The 17,555-nt window shown below is 52.4% G+C and overlaps 1 protein-coding gene across 9 annotated transcripts in view; it reads right to left on the bottom strand.

The window, feature by feature from the left end:
• Positions 1-17,555, bottom strand: part of ANKRD24 (ankyrin repeat domain 24) — a 43,915-nt gene that overhangs the window by 24,135 nt on the left and 2,225 nt on the right. For 3 of the 9 annotated variants that reach the window (XM_012436382.3, XM_012436383.3, XM_012436380.3), the window contains 5 exons: positions 16,065-16,136; positions 2,284-2,370; positions 2,049-2,179; positions 1,883-1,971; positions 34-98 (listed from right to left, as the gene is read on the bottom strand). In XM_012436382.3, the coding sequence (XP_012291805.2) occupies positions 34-98; positions 1,883-1,971; positions 2,049-2,179; positions 2,284-2,370; positions 16,065-16,100 (408 nt within the window). In that variant the 5' untranslated portion in view covers positions 16,101-16,136. Of the gene's footprint in view, positions 1-33; positions 99-1,882; positions 1,972-2,048; positions 2,180-2,283; positions 2,371-3,074; positions 3,484-3,527; positions 3,582-16,064; positions 16,137-16,637; positions 16,792-17,555 lie in introns of those variants that run through there. The other 6 variants (XM_064382074.1, XM_064382073.1, XM_012436381.2 and 3 more) reach the window with 5 other exon arrangements.

Here is a 17,555-nt window from a genome sequence, read left to right on the forward strand (position 1 = left end):
TCGGGGAATAGCTGAGCCAAGAACGCAAATGACCTGCAGCAGCTGCTTCAAGCACTGTGGGTGCCCATATTTGGCGGCCAGGTGGAGTGCATTGTAACCTGAGGGGGAGAGAAGGTTCACTGGAGCTCCAGCTATACAAGTAGCTGCCAGTTGCTCCCCATGCCACGCCAACTATTTGTGATGAGTTTCTGTGTCTAGCAAAGTCCCCAAACCCCAGTACTTCTCTCTTTTTTTTTCCCCCTACAGACAGGATCTTGCTCTGTCGCCCAGGCAGTGTGATCATAGCTCACTGCAGGCTTGAACACCTAGACCCAAGCGATCCTCCTGTCTCAGCCTCCCAAGCAGCTGGGATTACAAGCAAGAGCCACCATGTCTGGCTAACTTATTTGTATTTTCTGTAGAGATGGGGTCTTGCTATGTTGCCCAAGCTGATCTTGAACTCCCTGGCTCAAGTGATCCTCCCACCTCAGCCTCCCAAAGTGCTGGGATTACAGGCATGAGACACTGTGCCCAGCCCTCAGGTACTTCTCAAAATCATGCTACTCCCTGTGCCCAGAGACTCTTCAACCCATGGCTAGTCTGTATTCCAGACAATTCCACCTCAGCGACACTCCACATCCACCTATTCCTCAAGCCCTATTGCTTCAGCTACTCCCCATGTCCTCAGACACTCTACAGGGTCAACTCCACCAAAGCTGCAGCTCTGCCCTTCACAACCCACATGCTGTGTATGTTCTTGCCAATCCATATACCCTTGCTCTTCCATATGTCAACTCTGTCTGGTGATCTGCGATTCCCCAGCTACTCCATCTGCCCTGCCCACTATGCCTGTGGCCCTAAAGCTTCAGGTTTGACTGTGTCCCCACGCCTAGTTGCCTCCTGAGCCCCAACTACTCCTTTGGTGGCATATTTTTATCTTCCCCCAGGTCCCCAGTTAAGCCATGCACCCAGGTTCTCCTTGTACCCCAGATACTCCCAGAGCTCCAGCTACTCCTAGATCCCAGCTTTCCCACATATCTCAGATATTCCCCAAACACTACTTGTTATTCTCACGCCCCAGACACTTTGCAAGCTGAGCTACTCCCATGAATCTCGTTTCTCCTCCAAACTCTAAGTAGCTCCCTTCAGTCACTTCCTTGAGCTCAGATACTTCCACATCCCAGATGCACCTGAAGACTTAGTTCGTCCAACAGTCCCAGTTATCTCCCAAGCCCAGGTTCTTCCTCTGCCTCAGTCACTGTCTAGAAACTTCCCCAGGCTGGGCATGGCGGCTCACACCTATAATCTCAGCACTTTGGGAGGTGGAGTGGAAGTATCACTTGATCCCAGGAGTTCAAGACTAGCCTGGACAACACAGGGAGACCCCATCTCTCATAAGAATACAAAAATTAACTGGGCGTCGTGGTGTGTGCCTGTAGTCCCAGCTACTTGGGAGGCTGAGGTGGGAGGATCGCTTGAGCCTGGGAAGTGGAGGTTGCAGTGAGCCGAGATCACACCTACTACACTCAAGCCTGGGTGACAGAGGGAGATCCTGTCCCCCCCAAAAAAAGAAAAACAAAACAACAAAACCCCCAGAACTTCGCAGCTATCCCCCAAGCCCCAGCTACTTCCCCATCCAACCGAACCAATACCTGAATCCCAGTCACTCCCCATCCACAAGCTGTCCACTTGCTTTGCTTGGTGCCAACCACAGTCTCTGTCTTTGGGTACCCCACTCTAACATGCCCCTGGGTGTCTCCCTAGAGGCAAGGGAGGGGCACTGGAGGGAGCCCCCACCTTTCAGCAGGGAACATTGAGGCCTGGAAGCAGGACCTGGTGGGACCCTCAGGCTGGGCACCTGGGCTGAGTTTCTCCTCCCTCCCCAGGGCCAGGCTGGCAGTACCTGCCCCGTCCGTGCTCATGACATTGGCGCCATGAGCTATCATCACCTCCAGACAGCTGGCCGCACCCCGCATGGCAGCCAGGTGGAACCTGGAGGTGAGAGACGAGGGTTCAGCTAGAGGGTCGCCACCCCTCAGTCATCCCACTCCCGGGTCAAGGGCACTCACGCGGACTTGCCCTCGGGGTCTAGCTTTGTGGGCACCAGCCCCTTGCGGGCGATGAGGGTGGCCACTCGAGGTGCATCGTTGTTCTCCACGGCTTGTAGCAGCCTCTCGTCACTCTTGCCCCAGTCTTGACTCTGCAGGGTACACACAGGGGTGTGTGGGGCAGGGTCGGCTGCGGCCCCTCCCCACACCCCCTGGCACGGGCCCCAGGCTCTCACCGCCCGCCCCTGGCACTTGCCTGGCACCTGCCTCTGGCTGCCGGCTTCGGGATGGGGCAGGGGCCACAGGGCGGGCAGGAGCCGAGGTCAGTGGGGCTGAGCCGCAGCTGCAGGGGGAGGTGGTCCTGGGCGGGGGGGTCCTCAGACAGTGTCCCCCAATCCTGCGACCGCCAGCAACTGCCCCCAGGCCCATCACCCCAGTTGTCCAACAAAAGTTCACCACCAGCATCATCCCCTGAGCAGCCCCCCCACTACCCCCCCCCAGCATCGATTTCCAAAACGTTGTTCCCTGGGCTGGGTGCGGAGGCTCACGCCTGTAATGCCAGCACTTGGGGAGGCCAAGGTGGGAGGATCGCTTGAGCCCAGGAGTTTGAGACCAGCTTGGGCAACATAGTGGGACCCTGTCTCTATAAAAAATAAAAAAATAAAAAACTATCAGGGCATGGTGGCTCATGCCTGTAGCTGCTTGGGAAGCAGAAGTGAGAGGACCATTTGAGACCAGGAATTTTGAGACCAGCCTGGGCAACACAGCAAGACCCCCTTTGTTCAACAAAAAAAGCTGTTCCCCAGTTCACTACTTGGTGAAAGCCACCCCTGCAACACCACCCCCAGCAAACACATCCATGAGTCTTTTCCAAACTACCCTCCTGAGTCCCATCGGAAACCCCAAAAGGTCCCTCTACGTGTCTCTCAGGACCACCCTCTGCCCTGTTTATCTACAGCTGTCCTGAAATGCCACCACTGTCCCCTAAACATCCCAAGGCTTCTCTCCCAAAAACTAGAGCCTGAAATGCATTACAAAATGTCTCACCCAAATTCCTGAAGTGTGCTCCAAAAGCATCCTTCCCCATGATCCCGTCAGGTCCCAAAAATATCCTCCAAAAACATCCCTCAAATGTTCTCCCAAACTGTTCTGCAAATGTCATTACCTCTTCCCAAAAACGGCTCTCCTAAAATAGCCTCCAAGTTGTCCCCTCAATGACCCGTCTGTCTTCAAAATGTTTTCTCAAAACTGCACCCCCAATGCCCTCTAAATTCTCCTAAATGTCCCCATCTGTTTCAAAGTGTCTTCCAAAACGTGTCCAAATGTCTCTTCCATCCCCCAAAAGCTGCCCCAACCTCTGTCCCCTCCCCTGCCCATCTTTCCCGGGTCTGGAATGGGGGGTCCAGGCCAGCCAGGGACGGGGAGGGGAGGGAAGGAGAGCGGAGGGGAGAGGAGGGACCCGCGCCCCACCCGCTCCCGCGCCCCCTCCCCGGGCCCTACCGCGAAGGAGGAGGCTGCGCACAGACACAGCTGCTTCATGGCGTCTGGGGCACGGGGCGGGGGGGCGCACGGGGTTCCAGGAGGAGGTGGCGGCCGGAGGGGCTGGAGGGACCGCGGGGAGGGGCCGAAGGGCGGGGCTGGACGCTGCCGGAGCTCCCCGCCCCCTCAGCCCGGTCCCGCCCTCCCTGGTGCCGCCCCCTCCCCCTCGTCCCCCTCGCCAGCCCACTCCCCCACGGGATGGAGTGGGGAGACCCAGGGAGGGGGCTGGGCCCTGAGGGAGGGGGCGCCGCCCCGACCCCACCTGACCTTGTCGCCTGGAGGAGGATGAGGACGCGGCGCCGGGGACCCGGCTCCCTCACCCACGCAGGTCGCCAGCTGCATCTCCAGGGGACCCGCGGGCGTCCATCTCAGCCTCCTCCGAGTCCGCCAAGGGCGCGCAGGTGCCTCCAGGCCCGCGACGTCCGTAGCCTCGCACCGCCACGTGGCCGGCAGAGCTCTGGCCACTCATCCTTTCATTCATTGACTCATTCATTCGTTCACCCATTCATTCATTCGTTCACCCATTCGTTCATTAGTTCACTCACTCATTCATTCCTTCACCCGTTTGTTCATTCGCTCGCCCATTCATTTACTCATTGGCTAACCCATTTGTTCATTCGTTCATTCATTGAATCACCCATTTATTCATTCCCGCACCATTACTTCCTTCTTTCACGCATTCATTCACTCACTAATTTGTTCATTCATTCATTTGTTCACCACTAACTCATTCATTCGTTGGCTTACCATTCATTCATTTCCACATTCATTTGGCTCATTCTTTTGCACGCCCACTTGTTCATTCATTCATTGGCTCACCCATTCATCATTCCATCACTTATTCATTAATTCCTAGTCAATGGGGCTCCGCAGTCCTACACACCCGAATTTGAATCCAGCCCCGCCCCACCCCTGCCTTTCCTACCTATATGACTGGGCCAACAGACTTACCTGTTTCGGGCTTCACCTTCCTCCTATGCAAAATGGGTTTCATAATAGTGGAGTGTTACCAGGAGGAAGCCAAAGTATTACCTGCGCAACACTCAGCCAACCAGTGCCTGGCATACAGTAAGCGCACAATAAAACCATGACTCGCTCATCACTGAAAGAGCTAGCTGGCCCGGCGCAGCTCTGACATCATTTCTGGTCCATTTCCACCACTCTCGGGACCCACAGCTCCTCCTAAGGAGGGGCCTTGGGTTCCTCTTGGTCACTGCAGCATCCTCAGTGCCTGGCCCACAGCAGGTGCTCCACAAACATGCATCAGATGAACACTTGGGGGAGATGCTCCTTCATGCAGTGAACATTTATTGAGTGCTTACTGGATGCCATGCACCATTCACCTTGCAGGTGGTTGGCATTTTAGAAGGAGCCCTGGAGGCCAGGCACAGTGGCTCAAGCCTGTAATGCACTTTGGGAGGCTGAGGAGGGCGGTTCACCTGAGAACAGGAGTTTGAGACCAGCCTGGCCAATGTGGCAGAACCCTATCTCTACAATGCAAAATTAGCCCTAAAAATGCAAAAATTAGCCCAGTGTGGTGGTGGGCACCTGTAATCCCAGCGACTTGGGAGGCCAAGGCAAGAGAATCGCTTGAACCCAGGAGGCAGAAGTTGCAGTAAGCCGAGACTGTGCCACTGCACTCCAGCCTGGGTGACAGAGGGAGACGCCACTGCAAAAACAAAACAAAACAAACAAACAAAAAAAGAGGTCTTCCAGAGCCAGAATTTAAGAGCAACGACCCAGCAGACTGGTGACAGAGGCTTGAACTCAGTTTGGTTATGTTAACCTTGCTGTGTGACCTTGAACTAATGGCTTTCCCTCTCTGAAATTCTCCCTCTCAATTTCTCAACTGTTAAATGAGATAGATAATGGGACAGGCACCACGGAGGCACTGTGGACATCTGAGGCCAGATCTTTCTCTGGGGTGGGGCCATCCTGGGCACTGCAGGGTGCTGAGCAGCGCCCCTGGGGGCACCTCCAAGTTGTGACAACCACAGATGTCCCGACATTGGCAAGTGCCCCTCCACTGACACGTTGACCACTGGCTTAGGGCTGGGTGAGCATTGAGCATTCACACGTCAGTGCGGTCTACGGTGCTTCTTAGACCCCTTTTTAATTTTTTTGAGACAGACTCTCGGTCTGTCGCCCTGGTTGGAGGGCAGTGGCAACTTTGGCTCACTGCAACCTCCGCCTCCTGGGCTCAAGCGATTCTCCTGCCTCAGCCTCCCGAGTAGCTGGGATTACAGGCATCCGCCACCACACATGAAGAATTTTTGTATTTTTAGTAGACGTGAGGTCATGTTGGTCAGGCTGGTCTTGAACTCTGACCTCATGATCTGCCTGCCTCAGCCTCCAAAGTGCTGGGATTACGGGTGTAACCTTGAGCTACCGATAGCCACTGCACTGGGCCCCCTTAGACACCTTTGGACAAGAGGAGGGACGAGTGGGAACCAAGGCAGGAAAATGGAAAGTGACGGGCATTTGGGAAGGAGGGTGTCCTTGGAACTTCTCTCTCCTTTCACCCTTGGGGGTGGGGAACCCTCTGAGCTTCCTTCCAGAGAAGACACTGAAATGGATCTCCCAGCTCAGGGCTTCGAATTCCAATTGTAATTGTCTCCTCCACCCATCCTCCTGGACACCATACAAGATCAGAGCAAATGGCTGAGTGCGGTGGCTCACGCCTGTAATCCTAGCACTTTGGGAGGCTGAGGCAAGTGAATCACCTGAGGTCAAGAGTTCAAGATCAGCCTGGGCAACATGGAGAAACCATGTCTCTACTAAAAATACAAAAAATTAGCCAGGCGTGGTGATACACACCTGTAATCCCAGCTACTCAGGACGCTGAGACAGGAGAATCACTTGAACCCGGGAGGCGGAGGTTGCAGTGAGCCAAAGTCGTGCCACCATTGCACTCCAGCCTGGGTGACAGAGTGAGAATCTGTCTAAAAAAAAGAAAAAAAGGCCAGGCGCGGTGGCTCACGCCTGTAATTCCAGCACTGTGGGAGGCCAAGGTGGGTGGATCACAAGGTCAGGAGTTGGGAGACCAGCCTGGCCAATATGGTGAAACCCCATCTCTACTAAAAATACAAAAATTAGCTTGGCACGGTGGCATGCGCCTGTAGTTCCAGCTCCCTGGGAGGCTGAGGCAGGAGAATCACTTGAACCCAGGAGGTGGAGGTTGCAGTGAGCCAAGATTGCACCACTGCACTCCAGCCTGGGCGACAGAGCGAGACTCCATCTCAAAAAGAAAAAGAAAAAAAAAAAGATAAGAGCAAATACCCTTTGGAACCCCCTGAGGTATACCACGGATACCACCAACCCTCCAGGCTTCATCCAAGCCCTGGTATCACCCTGACACCTCTCTCTCGCCCCACACTTGTCCACCAGCCAAGCCTACTGCCGGCACACTGTGTCGTGGTCCGCCCCTTCTCACCCCTTCCGCGGCCACCACCTTAGTCCAGCCCCATCACTGCAGTTTCCTCCTCTGGGACTCATCCTTCCTGGTCTCCATCCTCTGACCTTGTCGCCTTGTCCCTTCTCCCTCAGCAGCCAGAGGCAGCTTCCTAAACCCTGCACTGGATCTCTCTCTGCTGCACAAAACCCTCCAGAGACCTCACTCAGCTTAAAATGCAAACTGCTCATGGCAGCCCAGATCCTGCCCACTGCCTGTTTCCGTAGAGAATGGTATTTACACGTGTGAGTTGCTGGGGCGGAAAAAGCAAAATAAGAATCATCCTTCCTGACACGTGAAAAATGATAGGAAATTCACATTTCTGGCTAGGTGTGGTGGCTCAAGCCTACAATCCCAGCACTTTGGGAGGCCACGGTGGGCTGATCGCCTGAGGTCAGGAGTTTGAGACTAGCCTGGCCAACATAGTGAAACCCTGTCTCTACTGAGAACACAAAAATTAGCTGGGCGTGGTGGTGCACACCTGTAACCGCAGCTACTCGGGAAGCTGAGGCAAGAGAATCGCTTGAACCTGGAGGTTGCAGTGAGCCAAGACTGCACCACTGCACTCCAACCTGGGCAACAGAGCCACACTCGATCTCAAAAAATAAAACAAATCACATTTCAGTGTCCATAAATAAAGTTTTACTGGGGCCAAGTCCTGCCCATTCATTTATAGATGTTTGGGTGCCACATGCATGGTATGAAAAAAAAGGAAAAATATATAGTCAAAGGCTACTCTCAGGCTGCAATGGCAGAGCTGAGGCTGGAGTGCAGCGGTGCGATCTCAACTCACTCACTGCAACCTCCGCCTCCTGGGTTCAAGCGATTCTCCTGCCTCAGCCTCCTCAGGAGCTGGGATTACAGGCACTCACCACCATGTGGGTTTTCACCATGTTGGCCAGGCTGGTCTTGAACTCCTGACCTCAGGCAATTCGCCCACCTCAGCCTCCCAAAGTGCTGGGATTACAGGCATGAGCCACCTCACCCCACCATCATCTCCCTCTACATTTCCCTTGCCGCAACTCTTGCTGCCACAGCATCCTCCTTGTTCTTCAGACAGCTGGGTCCCACCTCTGAGCCTTGGCCTCTGCAGCTCCTTCTGCCTGGAGCACCTGCCCCACCGTGCACATGGCTGCTTTCTTTACTGCTGTCCACGCTTGAAGATGCCTCTTCCAAGAGCCCTTCTCTCACAGCCCTTTCTTAGGCTATATTTTTCCTTCAGGGCTGTTTTTTTTTTTTTTTTTTTTTTTTTTGGAAACAGTGTCTCACTCTGTCACCCAGGCTGGAATGCAATGGAGGGATCTTGGTTCACTGCAACCCCTGCCTCCTGGATTCAAGTGATTCTCCTGCCTCAGGCTCCCAAGTAGCTGTGATTACAGGTGCCCGCCACCACACCCAACTAATTTTTGTATTTTTTAATAGAGACGGGGTTCTGCCATGTTGGCCAGACTGGCTCAAACTCCTGGCCTCAAGTGTTCCACCCGCCACAGCCTCCCAAACTGCTGGGATTACAAGCATGAGCCCCCACGCTGGGCCTCCTTCATTGCTCTTATCACCACCTAAGATACTACGTATCTTTTAAAAAATATTGTTTACTCTTATTTTTTATTTTTACTTTTATTTATTTATTTATTTATTTATTTATTTGGGGACAGGGTCTTGCTCAGTCGCCTAGGCTGGAGTGCAGTGGTGCTATCACAGTTCACTGCAGCCTCGACTTCCTGGGCTCAAGTGATCCTCCCACCTCAGCCTCCTGAGTAACTGGGACCACAGGCACACACCACCAGACCCAACTAATTTTTGAATTTTTTTCAAAAGACAGGTGGTCTTGCTATGTTGCCCAGGCTGGTCTCAAACTCCTGGGCTCAAGTGATCCTCCCACCTCGACCACAGCGCCCAGCGGTTTCCTCTTGATCTCTCCCTTAGCAAGTTGCCTCCTTAGGGACAGCGATTTTTGTCTATCTTGGACTCTGCTGTATTCCACACAGGACCGGCTATAGATTTTGCAGGGATCACTGCAAAATGAAAACACGAGGGCCGGGCGCGGTGGCTCAAGCCTGTAATCCCAGCACTTTGGGAGGCCGAGGCGGGTGGATCACGAGGTCAAGAGATCGAGACCATCCTGGTCAACATGGTGAAACCCCGTCTCTACTAATACAAAAAAAAAAAACTAGCTGGGCATGGTGGCGCGTGCCTGTAATCCCAGCTACTCAGGAGGCTGAGGCAGGAGAATTGCCTGAACCCAGGAGGCGGAGGTTGCGGTGAGCCAAGATCGCGCCATTGCACTCCAGCCTGGGTAACGAGCGAAACTCCGTCTCAAAAAAAAAAAAAAAAAAAAAAAAAGAAAACACGAGGCCTGGCCAGGCATGGTGGCTCACACCTGTAATCCCAGCACTTTGGGAGGCTGAGGCGGGAGGATCGCTTGAGGCCAGAAGTTCAAGACCAGCCTGGGCAATGTGGCGAGACCTCGTCTCTAAAACAAAAACGAAAACAAAAAAAACCGCATACTTAAGTAAATATATATATAAAAGAAAGAGAGAGAGAGGACTTTCCAGGAAGCATTGATGTATGGAGTCTGTGAATCTCTAGAAACCCCATTCTTCGGCCAGGCACAGTGACTCACTCCTGTAATCCTAGCACTTTGGGAGGCCGATGTGGGTGGATCACGAGGTCAGGAGTTTGAGACCAGCCTGGCCAACATAGTGAAACCCTGTCTCTACTAAAAACATTTTTAAAAGTATCCAGGTATGTTGGCTGGCCCCTGAAGTCCCAGCTACTTGGGAGGCTGAGGCAGGAGAATCCCTTGAATACTGGAGGCAGAGGCTCCAGCGAGCCGAGATCACACAACTGCACTCCAGCCTGGGCAACAGAGCAAGATGCTGTCTCAAAAAAAATAAATGAATAGTCTGGGTGCGGTGGCTCACACCTGTAATCCCAGCACTGTGGGAGGCCAAGGTGGACAGATCACCCGAGGGCAGGAGTTTGAGACCAACCTGGCCAACGTGGTGAAACACTGTCTCTACTAAAAATACAAAAATTAGCCCGGTGTGGTGGTGGATGCCTGTAATCCCAGCTACTCAGGAGCCTGAGGCAAGAGAATCTATTGAACCTGGGAGACAGAGGTTGTGGTGAGCCGAAATCACACCTCTGCATTCCAGCCTGGGCGACAGAGTGAGAGTCCGTCTCAAAATAAACAAATAAATAAAATAAAAGTAAATAAATAAACGAGAAAGAGCCAGTGTTAGAGATCAGGAAAGGCACGGAGAGAGGCTACCAAGCAGGGATAAGGACAGGAGGAGAGGGCTAGCAGTGGCTAGAAGACACAGAACACGAGGTCTCGGGAGAGGAGGAGGCCGGGGCCCTGCAGTCACGGGTGTTTGCTTTCTTCCCTTGGGGCTGCTGTATAAAAGCTGAACTTGACTCCGGCTGCCTGCTGCGAAACTGGAGAAGGGCAGGTGGAGGGCGGGATGGCGAGATGGCCCGGGAGGGGAGGATGGGGGCCAGGCAGCTTCCCGTCAACAGCCAGGCCTCCCGTCTGCTGCCACAGCTCCATCTCAGGCTGTGGCCTGGCCCCAGGCCCCTTCAGCTCCAGACACCCTCAGAGGCCCTCACACCTGTCTGAGGTTTTACCACCTACCCTAAACCCATCCAGTTTTGACTTTGTCCCCGCCCCTCCCATTGCAAATATATCAAAACACACCCACGTCCCAAATGAGGCATCTCTTTTTTAGGCACCCACACTTCTTGAAAGATGTGATTTAAATATTAAATATAACTATGCTTTGGAAATTAAACAATTGTATGGCTTGGTTTACCCGTGGCTACTACTTCTGAGGAATGCTTGAGGGGAAAAAAAGGAACAATGCAGAGTGGACCCCTGAACAATACAGTTGTGAATGCCCAGGTCCACTTACATGCATATTTTTTTTTGTCTGTTTTTTGAGACACAGTCTCGCTCTGTCGCCCAGGCTGGGCAATTGTGCAGTGGCACCATCTCGGCTCATTGCAACTTCTAACTCCTGGGTTCAAGCAATTGTCCTGCCTCAGCCTCCCAAGTAACTGGGACTACAGTTGCCCACCACCATGCCCAGCTAATTTTTGTATTTTTAGTAGAGACAGGGTTTCACCATGTTGGCCAGGCTGGTCTTGAACTCCTGACCTCACGTGATCCACCTGCCTCAGCCTCCCAGAGTGCTAGGATTACAGCCACCACACTGGCCTTTTGTTTTGTTTTGTTTTTTTAAGAGACAGGGCCTCGCTCTGTCGCCCAGGCTGGAATACAGTGATATGATCAGAGCTCACTGCAGCCTTGAACTCCTGGCTCAAGCGATCCTCCCGCCTCAGCCTCCTGAGTAGCGGGGACTACAAGGAACGCCAACACACCTGGTTAATTTTTTTATTTTTCACTTTACAGACTGGGTCTCACTGAATTTCCCAGGTAGGTCTTGAACTCCTGGGCTCAAGTGATCCTCCTGCCTCCAACCTTCCCAAAGAGCTGGGATTATAGGTCAGAGCCACCATGCCCAGCCACATATATGGATTTTTTTCTTTCCTTTTTTTTTTTGGTGTATGTGTGAGACAGAGTCTCACTCCATCACCCAGGCTGGAGTGCAGTGGCGCAATCTTGGCTCACTGCAACCTCTGCCTCCTGGGTTCGAGCAATTCTCCTACCTCAGCCTTCCAAGCAGCTGGGATTATAAGCATATGCCACCAGGCCTGGCTAATTTTTGTATTTTTAGGAGAAATGGGGTTTCACCACGCTGGCCAGGCTGGTCTCAAACTCCTGACCTCAGGCGATCTGCCCCCCTCAGCTTCCCAAAGTGCTGAGATTATAGAAGTAAGCCACCACACCCAGGCTATACATGGATTTTTGACTGTACAGGGGGGTCAGCTGTAATTGTTCAAGGGTCAGCTATAACCGAGAAACTGATTCCAAGTGGGATGAAAAATTTTAGGATCACTCCACAGTGAATGAAGCTCACCTAATGCCACGTTTTGTAGGCAGTTAATGAGCCATTTTTCATCTCTTTCTCTCCTGCTGTCTGTCTCCACCTGTTCTCTTCTTAATCAATGCACTCCCCTCCCACCTCCAGGCCAGTCATGTTCACAGTAACACAGCCCTGGGGAAGGCTGGTGTCTCACTTCCTAGCTGTGTGACCTTGAGCAGGTGTCTTAACGTCTCTGGGCTTCCCTCACTCATCTATAAAATGAAGATAATAAAAGCTCTTGCCTCATAGCAGTGGTGAGGATTAAATGAGCTGACACCTGAAAAGTACATCTTAAGTTCTTTATAAGTGCTCAAAAATCAACAAAATGAAAATAAAATCAATAAGCCAGGCATGGCACTGCACGCCTAGAGTCCCAGCCACTTGGGAGGCTGAGGCGGGAGGATCCATTGAGCCCAGGAGTTTGAGACCAGCCTGGGCAACATAGTTAGACCCCATCTCTTAAAAAAAAAGACTTAGAGCTAGGAATGGTGGCTCACGCCTGTAATCCCAGCCCGTTGGGAGGCTGAGGTGGGCAGATCACTTGAGGTCAGGAGTTCAAGATCAGCCTGGCCAACATGGTGAAACCCCGTCTCTACTAAAAATACAAAAAATTAGCTGGGTGTGGTGGCGGGTGCCTGTAATCCCAGCTACTGGGGAGGGTGAGGCAGGAGAATCATTTGAACCAGGAGGCAGAGGTTGCAGTGAGCCGAGATTGCCCCCACTGCATTCCAGCCTGGGCAACAGAGTGAAATTCCATCTCAAGCAAAAAAAAAAAAGAAAAGAAAGAAAGAAAATAAAACTTAAAAAAAAATTAAATAAATAAAAGTGATTTTATTATTAAATTTTTTTTTTTTTTTTTTTTTTTTAGACGGAGTTACGCTCTTTTTACCCAGGCTGGAGTGCAATGGCGTGATCTCGGCTCACCACAACCTCCGCCTCCTGGGTTCAGGCAATTCTCCTGCCTCAGCCTCCTGAGTAGCTGGGATTACAGGCACGCGCCACCATGCCCAGCTAATTTTTTGTATTTTTAGTAGAGACGGGGTTTCACCATGTTGACCAGGATGGTCTCGATCTCTTGACCTCGTGATCCACCCGCCTCGGCCTCTCAAAGTGCTGGGATTACAGGCGTGAGCCACTGCGCCTGGCCAATTAAAAATTTTTAAGTAAAATAAATGAAATAAATGGGAACATGAAAATTAATTAATAGTTTAAACATAAAATAAAATTGGCTGTGTGTGGTGGCTCACGCCTGTAATCCCAGCACTTTGGGAGGCTAAGGTGGGCGGATCACTTGAGGCCAGGAGTTCAAGATCAGCCTGACCAATAAGGTGAAACCCCATCTCTATCAAAAATACAAAAAAATTAGCCAGCCATGGTAGCGGGCACCTGTAGTCCCAGCTATTTGGGAGGCTGAGGCAGAAGAATTGCTTGAAGCTGGGAGGCAGAGGTTGCAATGAGCAAAGATCATGCCAAAGAATAAATAAATAAAATAAAATAAACCCAGACAACTGAAGGAAGCCACAGAGGGGTCACAACATGCCCAGAGTCACCCAGGACAACAGAGACAGAGGAAGGATTTGAACTCAGAGCCACCTGATTCTATCCAGGCTCAGCTGGGGGCAGTGGCTCACACCTGTAATCCCAGCACTTTGGGAGGCCGAGGTGGGAGGATCACTTGAGGCCAGGAGTTTAAGACCAGCCTGGGCAACACAGCTAGACCTCATCTCAACAAAAAATAAAAATTAGCCGAGTGTGGTGGTGCACACCTGTAATTTCTGCACTTTGGGAGGCTGAGACAGGAGGATCGTTTCAGCCCAGGAGTTGGAGGCTACAGTCAGCTGAGATCACACCACTGCACTCTAGCTTGGGCAACAGAACGAGACTGTCTCAAAAAACGCCAGGTGCGGTGGCTCATGCCTATAATCCCAGCATACTTTGGGAGGCTGAGGCAGGTGGATGACCTGAGGTCAGGGGTTCAAGATCAGTCTGGACGACATGGTGAAACCTCACCTCTACTAAAAATATAAAATTAGCTGGGTGTGGTGGTGCATGCCTATAATCCCAGCTACTCAGGAGGCTGAGGCAGGAGAATTGCTTGGAGGCAGGAGAATTGCTTGGACCCAGGAGGTGGAGGTTGCCATAAGCCGATATTGCGCAACTGCACTCCAGCGTGGGCAACAAGAGTAAAACTCCATCTCTAAATAAATAAATAAATAAATAAAGGCTTGTTCCATGGGCCCCTCTTTTTGGCTTTCAAAGATGCCCCATCCTGGGCTCCTACTCACTCGCACTCTCTGCTCCTGCCAAGAGAATCTGCCTGCTCTGCCTGTCAATCAAGCAGACCTGGTCTAGCCTCCGAATGTTTGCCCCCACACGGGTCCATGCCCCACTTCTCACGTGCCTGCCTTCACTTCTCCAATCCTCCCTATTCCTCCAGGCTCTGCTCTGGTGCCGCCACCTTTAAGCAGACTGCCTGATTTCTCCAGGCCACACCGGATGGGGAGGTGTATCTCATGATGGGAAAACTGAAGGCTCTAAGTCCAGCTTGCCCACCCAGGCCAGGCACAATGGGGTGCTCGGGAAGGCTGACTGTCTATCCCTGGAGGTGAACCCTCACTTTTTTTTTTTTTTGAGACAGAGTTTCACTCCTGCTGTCCAGGCCAGAGTGCAGTGGTAGGATCTGGGCTCACTGCAACCTCTGCCTCCTGGTTTCAAGCGATTCTCCTGCTTCAGCCTTCCAAGCAGTTGGAATTACAGGCGAGTGACACCACACCCAGCTAATTTTATATTTTTAGTAGAGCCTGTTGGCCAGGCTGGTCTCAAACTTCCAACCTCAGGTGATCGGCCCGCCTCAGCCTTGTAGTGCTGGGATTAGAGGCGTGAGTCCCTGCACCCCGCCTGAATCCTCACGTTCACCGTCTCCATCTGTGCCCTGAACTGGCCACCACAGGGGCTTGCGGGGCTGAGAGGGAGTGGGGATGACTCAGGAAGAAGCATGTCTTTCTAGGAGTTCATAGCTGAAGACACAGATGCAAGAAAAGACAGCTAGATCTACCTGACGACCTCTGCACTGGCTATTCCAGCCACCTGGAATGCAACTCCTGCAAACTCCCTCCCCTCCTCTTCTCTTTCTTTTTCTTTTTTTGAGATGGAGTCTCGCTCTGTTGCCCAGGCTGCAGTGCAATGACACAAGTCGGCTCACCGCAACCTGGGTTCAAGCAGTTCTCCTGCCTCAGCCTCCCGAGTCGCTGGGATTACAGGTGTCCACTATCAATACCCAGCTAATTTTTGTATTTTTAGTAGAGATGAAGTTTCACCATGTTGGCCAGGCTGGTCTTGAACTCCTGACCTCAAGTGATCTGCCTGCCTTGGCCTCCCAAAATGCTGGGATTACAGGCAAGAGCCACCGTCCCCGGCTTTCCCCGTCCCTTTCTAATCTTTGCTCTAATATCACCTTCTCGGGGAAGCCTTCCCTGGCCACCCTCTTTAAAACTGCAACCACCTCCCCTGCCCTGGATGCTTCAATTCCCTTTCCTGGTTTGTCTGTCTTCTCGGCACAAAATAGTATTTTCCCTCATTTATCTTGTTTCATGTTCATCTGCCCCACTCAGCAGTCAGCTCAACACGCAAGGATTTTTGTCTGCCTTATTCCCTGGCTGATTCCGCTGTGCTGGAACAGCGCATGCTGTATAAATGTGTGCTGAGTATATACACTCCAAAGCAAGAGATCAGGGTACCCTGGAAAGTGGGTCCTTGGAAAAGCAAGGGGTCACTGCGGCCGGGGAGAGCGGAGATTGGACAAAGAGGTGGTACTGGGGCCCAGTTGTGAGGAATGAGGAGGGTCTGACAGGTGGCAATGCAGGGAGAAGGTATTCCACGGGGAGAGGACTGCCTGGGCAAAGGTACGCCGGCTGGAAAGCTTGCACGGGCGCAGTGAGGAGGTCAGGGCACCAGGGGGCAGCAGAGAGGAAAGAAGAGGTGGGCACTGAGATGAATGAGTGATGGATCTTCAGACGCCCGAAGATGGGGGCTTGTATCGGGCATCGGGGCCTCACTCACCTCTGTCTTCTTAAATCGCGCCCTGAGAGTCTTCATGGTTGGTATTCTGCGTTTCTCCTCTCCGCAGGCCACCTGAGGAAGGGCAAGGGTTGGGGTAGGCTAAGGGACACCAATCCTGGTGGGCGGGAGGGTCCGTTGCCTCCCCTTCCTCAAAAGGACCACTTCTTCCTCCCTGACCAGTCCCGGCCCCTAGAGCAAGACACAGACCTGCTCTATCTCCTACCTACTGTGTGTCCTCTGGGAGGTTCCCTGACCTCTCTGTTTTACTTCCCTCATCTATGAAATGAGAGAAATGATCCTTTCTTGCCCAGCTCATGGTCAGTTTTCAGTATGGTCCCTCCATAGAGCCTGGCCAAACATGAGGGGCTCAATAAATGCATGTCATTAGTATTTCCTGTTGCCCAAACAGATCAAGCCTTTTCTGGTCTCCTAACATTTCTCTGTGTAGGTATTTCTGCTTAGAATGGGTTCTTTGTACTTCTCTGAACTCCTACTCATCCTTCAAAGCCCAGTTCCAAAATCCCTTGCCCTGATCAGCTTTGCCTCTGGTTCGGAAGCAGAGATCTAACTCACCAAATTGGGTTCCCGCCTACCCCAGTTTGGTGTCTTCCTCTGCCTCACCCCTCGCTCCATGGGCTGGAAGGGTCTGGGTTGGTTCTGTCTTTTTCAACAGTCAGTGGCTCCCTAGGGACTGAACCCAGGGCTGACGGCTCTCAGCACAGAGGCATGTTTGCTAGATAGTCAGAGGAAACCTCCACGCAGCTAAGCCCCCTCACACCAGTGTGGCCTCTGTGTGAGTGACAGCGATTCACCCATAGTGGGTGGCGGTCTGGGACGATGGCTGCATGCATGCGTGTGATGTGAGCATGGGGCGTGTTCACGCATGCACGTCCGTCCACCTGGGCCTGTTCTATGTTCAGCATGTGCAGGCACAGAGGTCAGGCAGGAATATCTCAAGGGCGTGTGTTTTTTAAGGAGTGTGACTCTGGGGCCCTATGTCTGAAAGGGATCTCTGTGAATGAGAGTCTATATTTGACTCTTACCAGGGAGTAGGGCTGGGATGGCCTCTACCTGTCCACCTACCTACTTGTGAATTCTCCAAGCCACCCTTCCACCCATTTACCACCTATGTACTCACCTGGGCATTCAACCTCCCACCCAAGCACTGTACACCCACACACTGGCCACTACCCACTAATCCACCCACCCGATTCATGTTCTCATGATTCTTCATCACCCTTTAATCAGGCTTCACCCACACATCCATCCACCCACCACCCACCCAAACACCCACCATCTGCCACCATCCATCAACTTATCCATCCCGTCATCCATCTACCCAAACACCAATCCATCCATCCATCCATCCATGCATCCATCCCTCCATCCACTAAACCGTCAATCCCTCCACAAACCGCCTACCCAATCACCTACCCATTCACTCATCCACCCATCCATCCACTTATCCATCCCTTTATCCATCTACCTATC

The sequence above is a fragment of the Aotus nancymaae genome, unplaced genomic scaffold, assembly GCF_030222135.1.
Source record: "Aotus nancymaae isolate 86718 unplaced genomic scaffold, 86718_ANA_hifiasm-v0.15.2.pri h1tg000028l, whole genome shotgun sequence".
NCBI lineage: Eukaryota > Metazoa > Chordata > Mammalia > Primates > Aotidae > Aotus > Aotus nancymaae.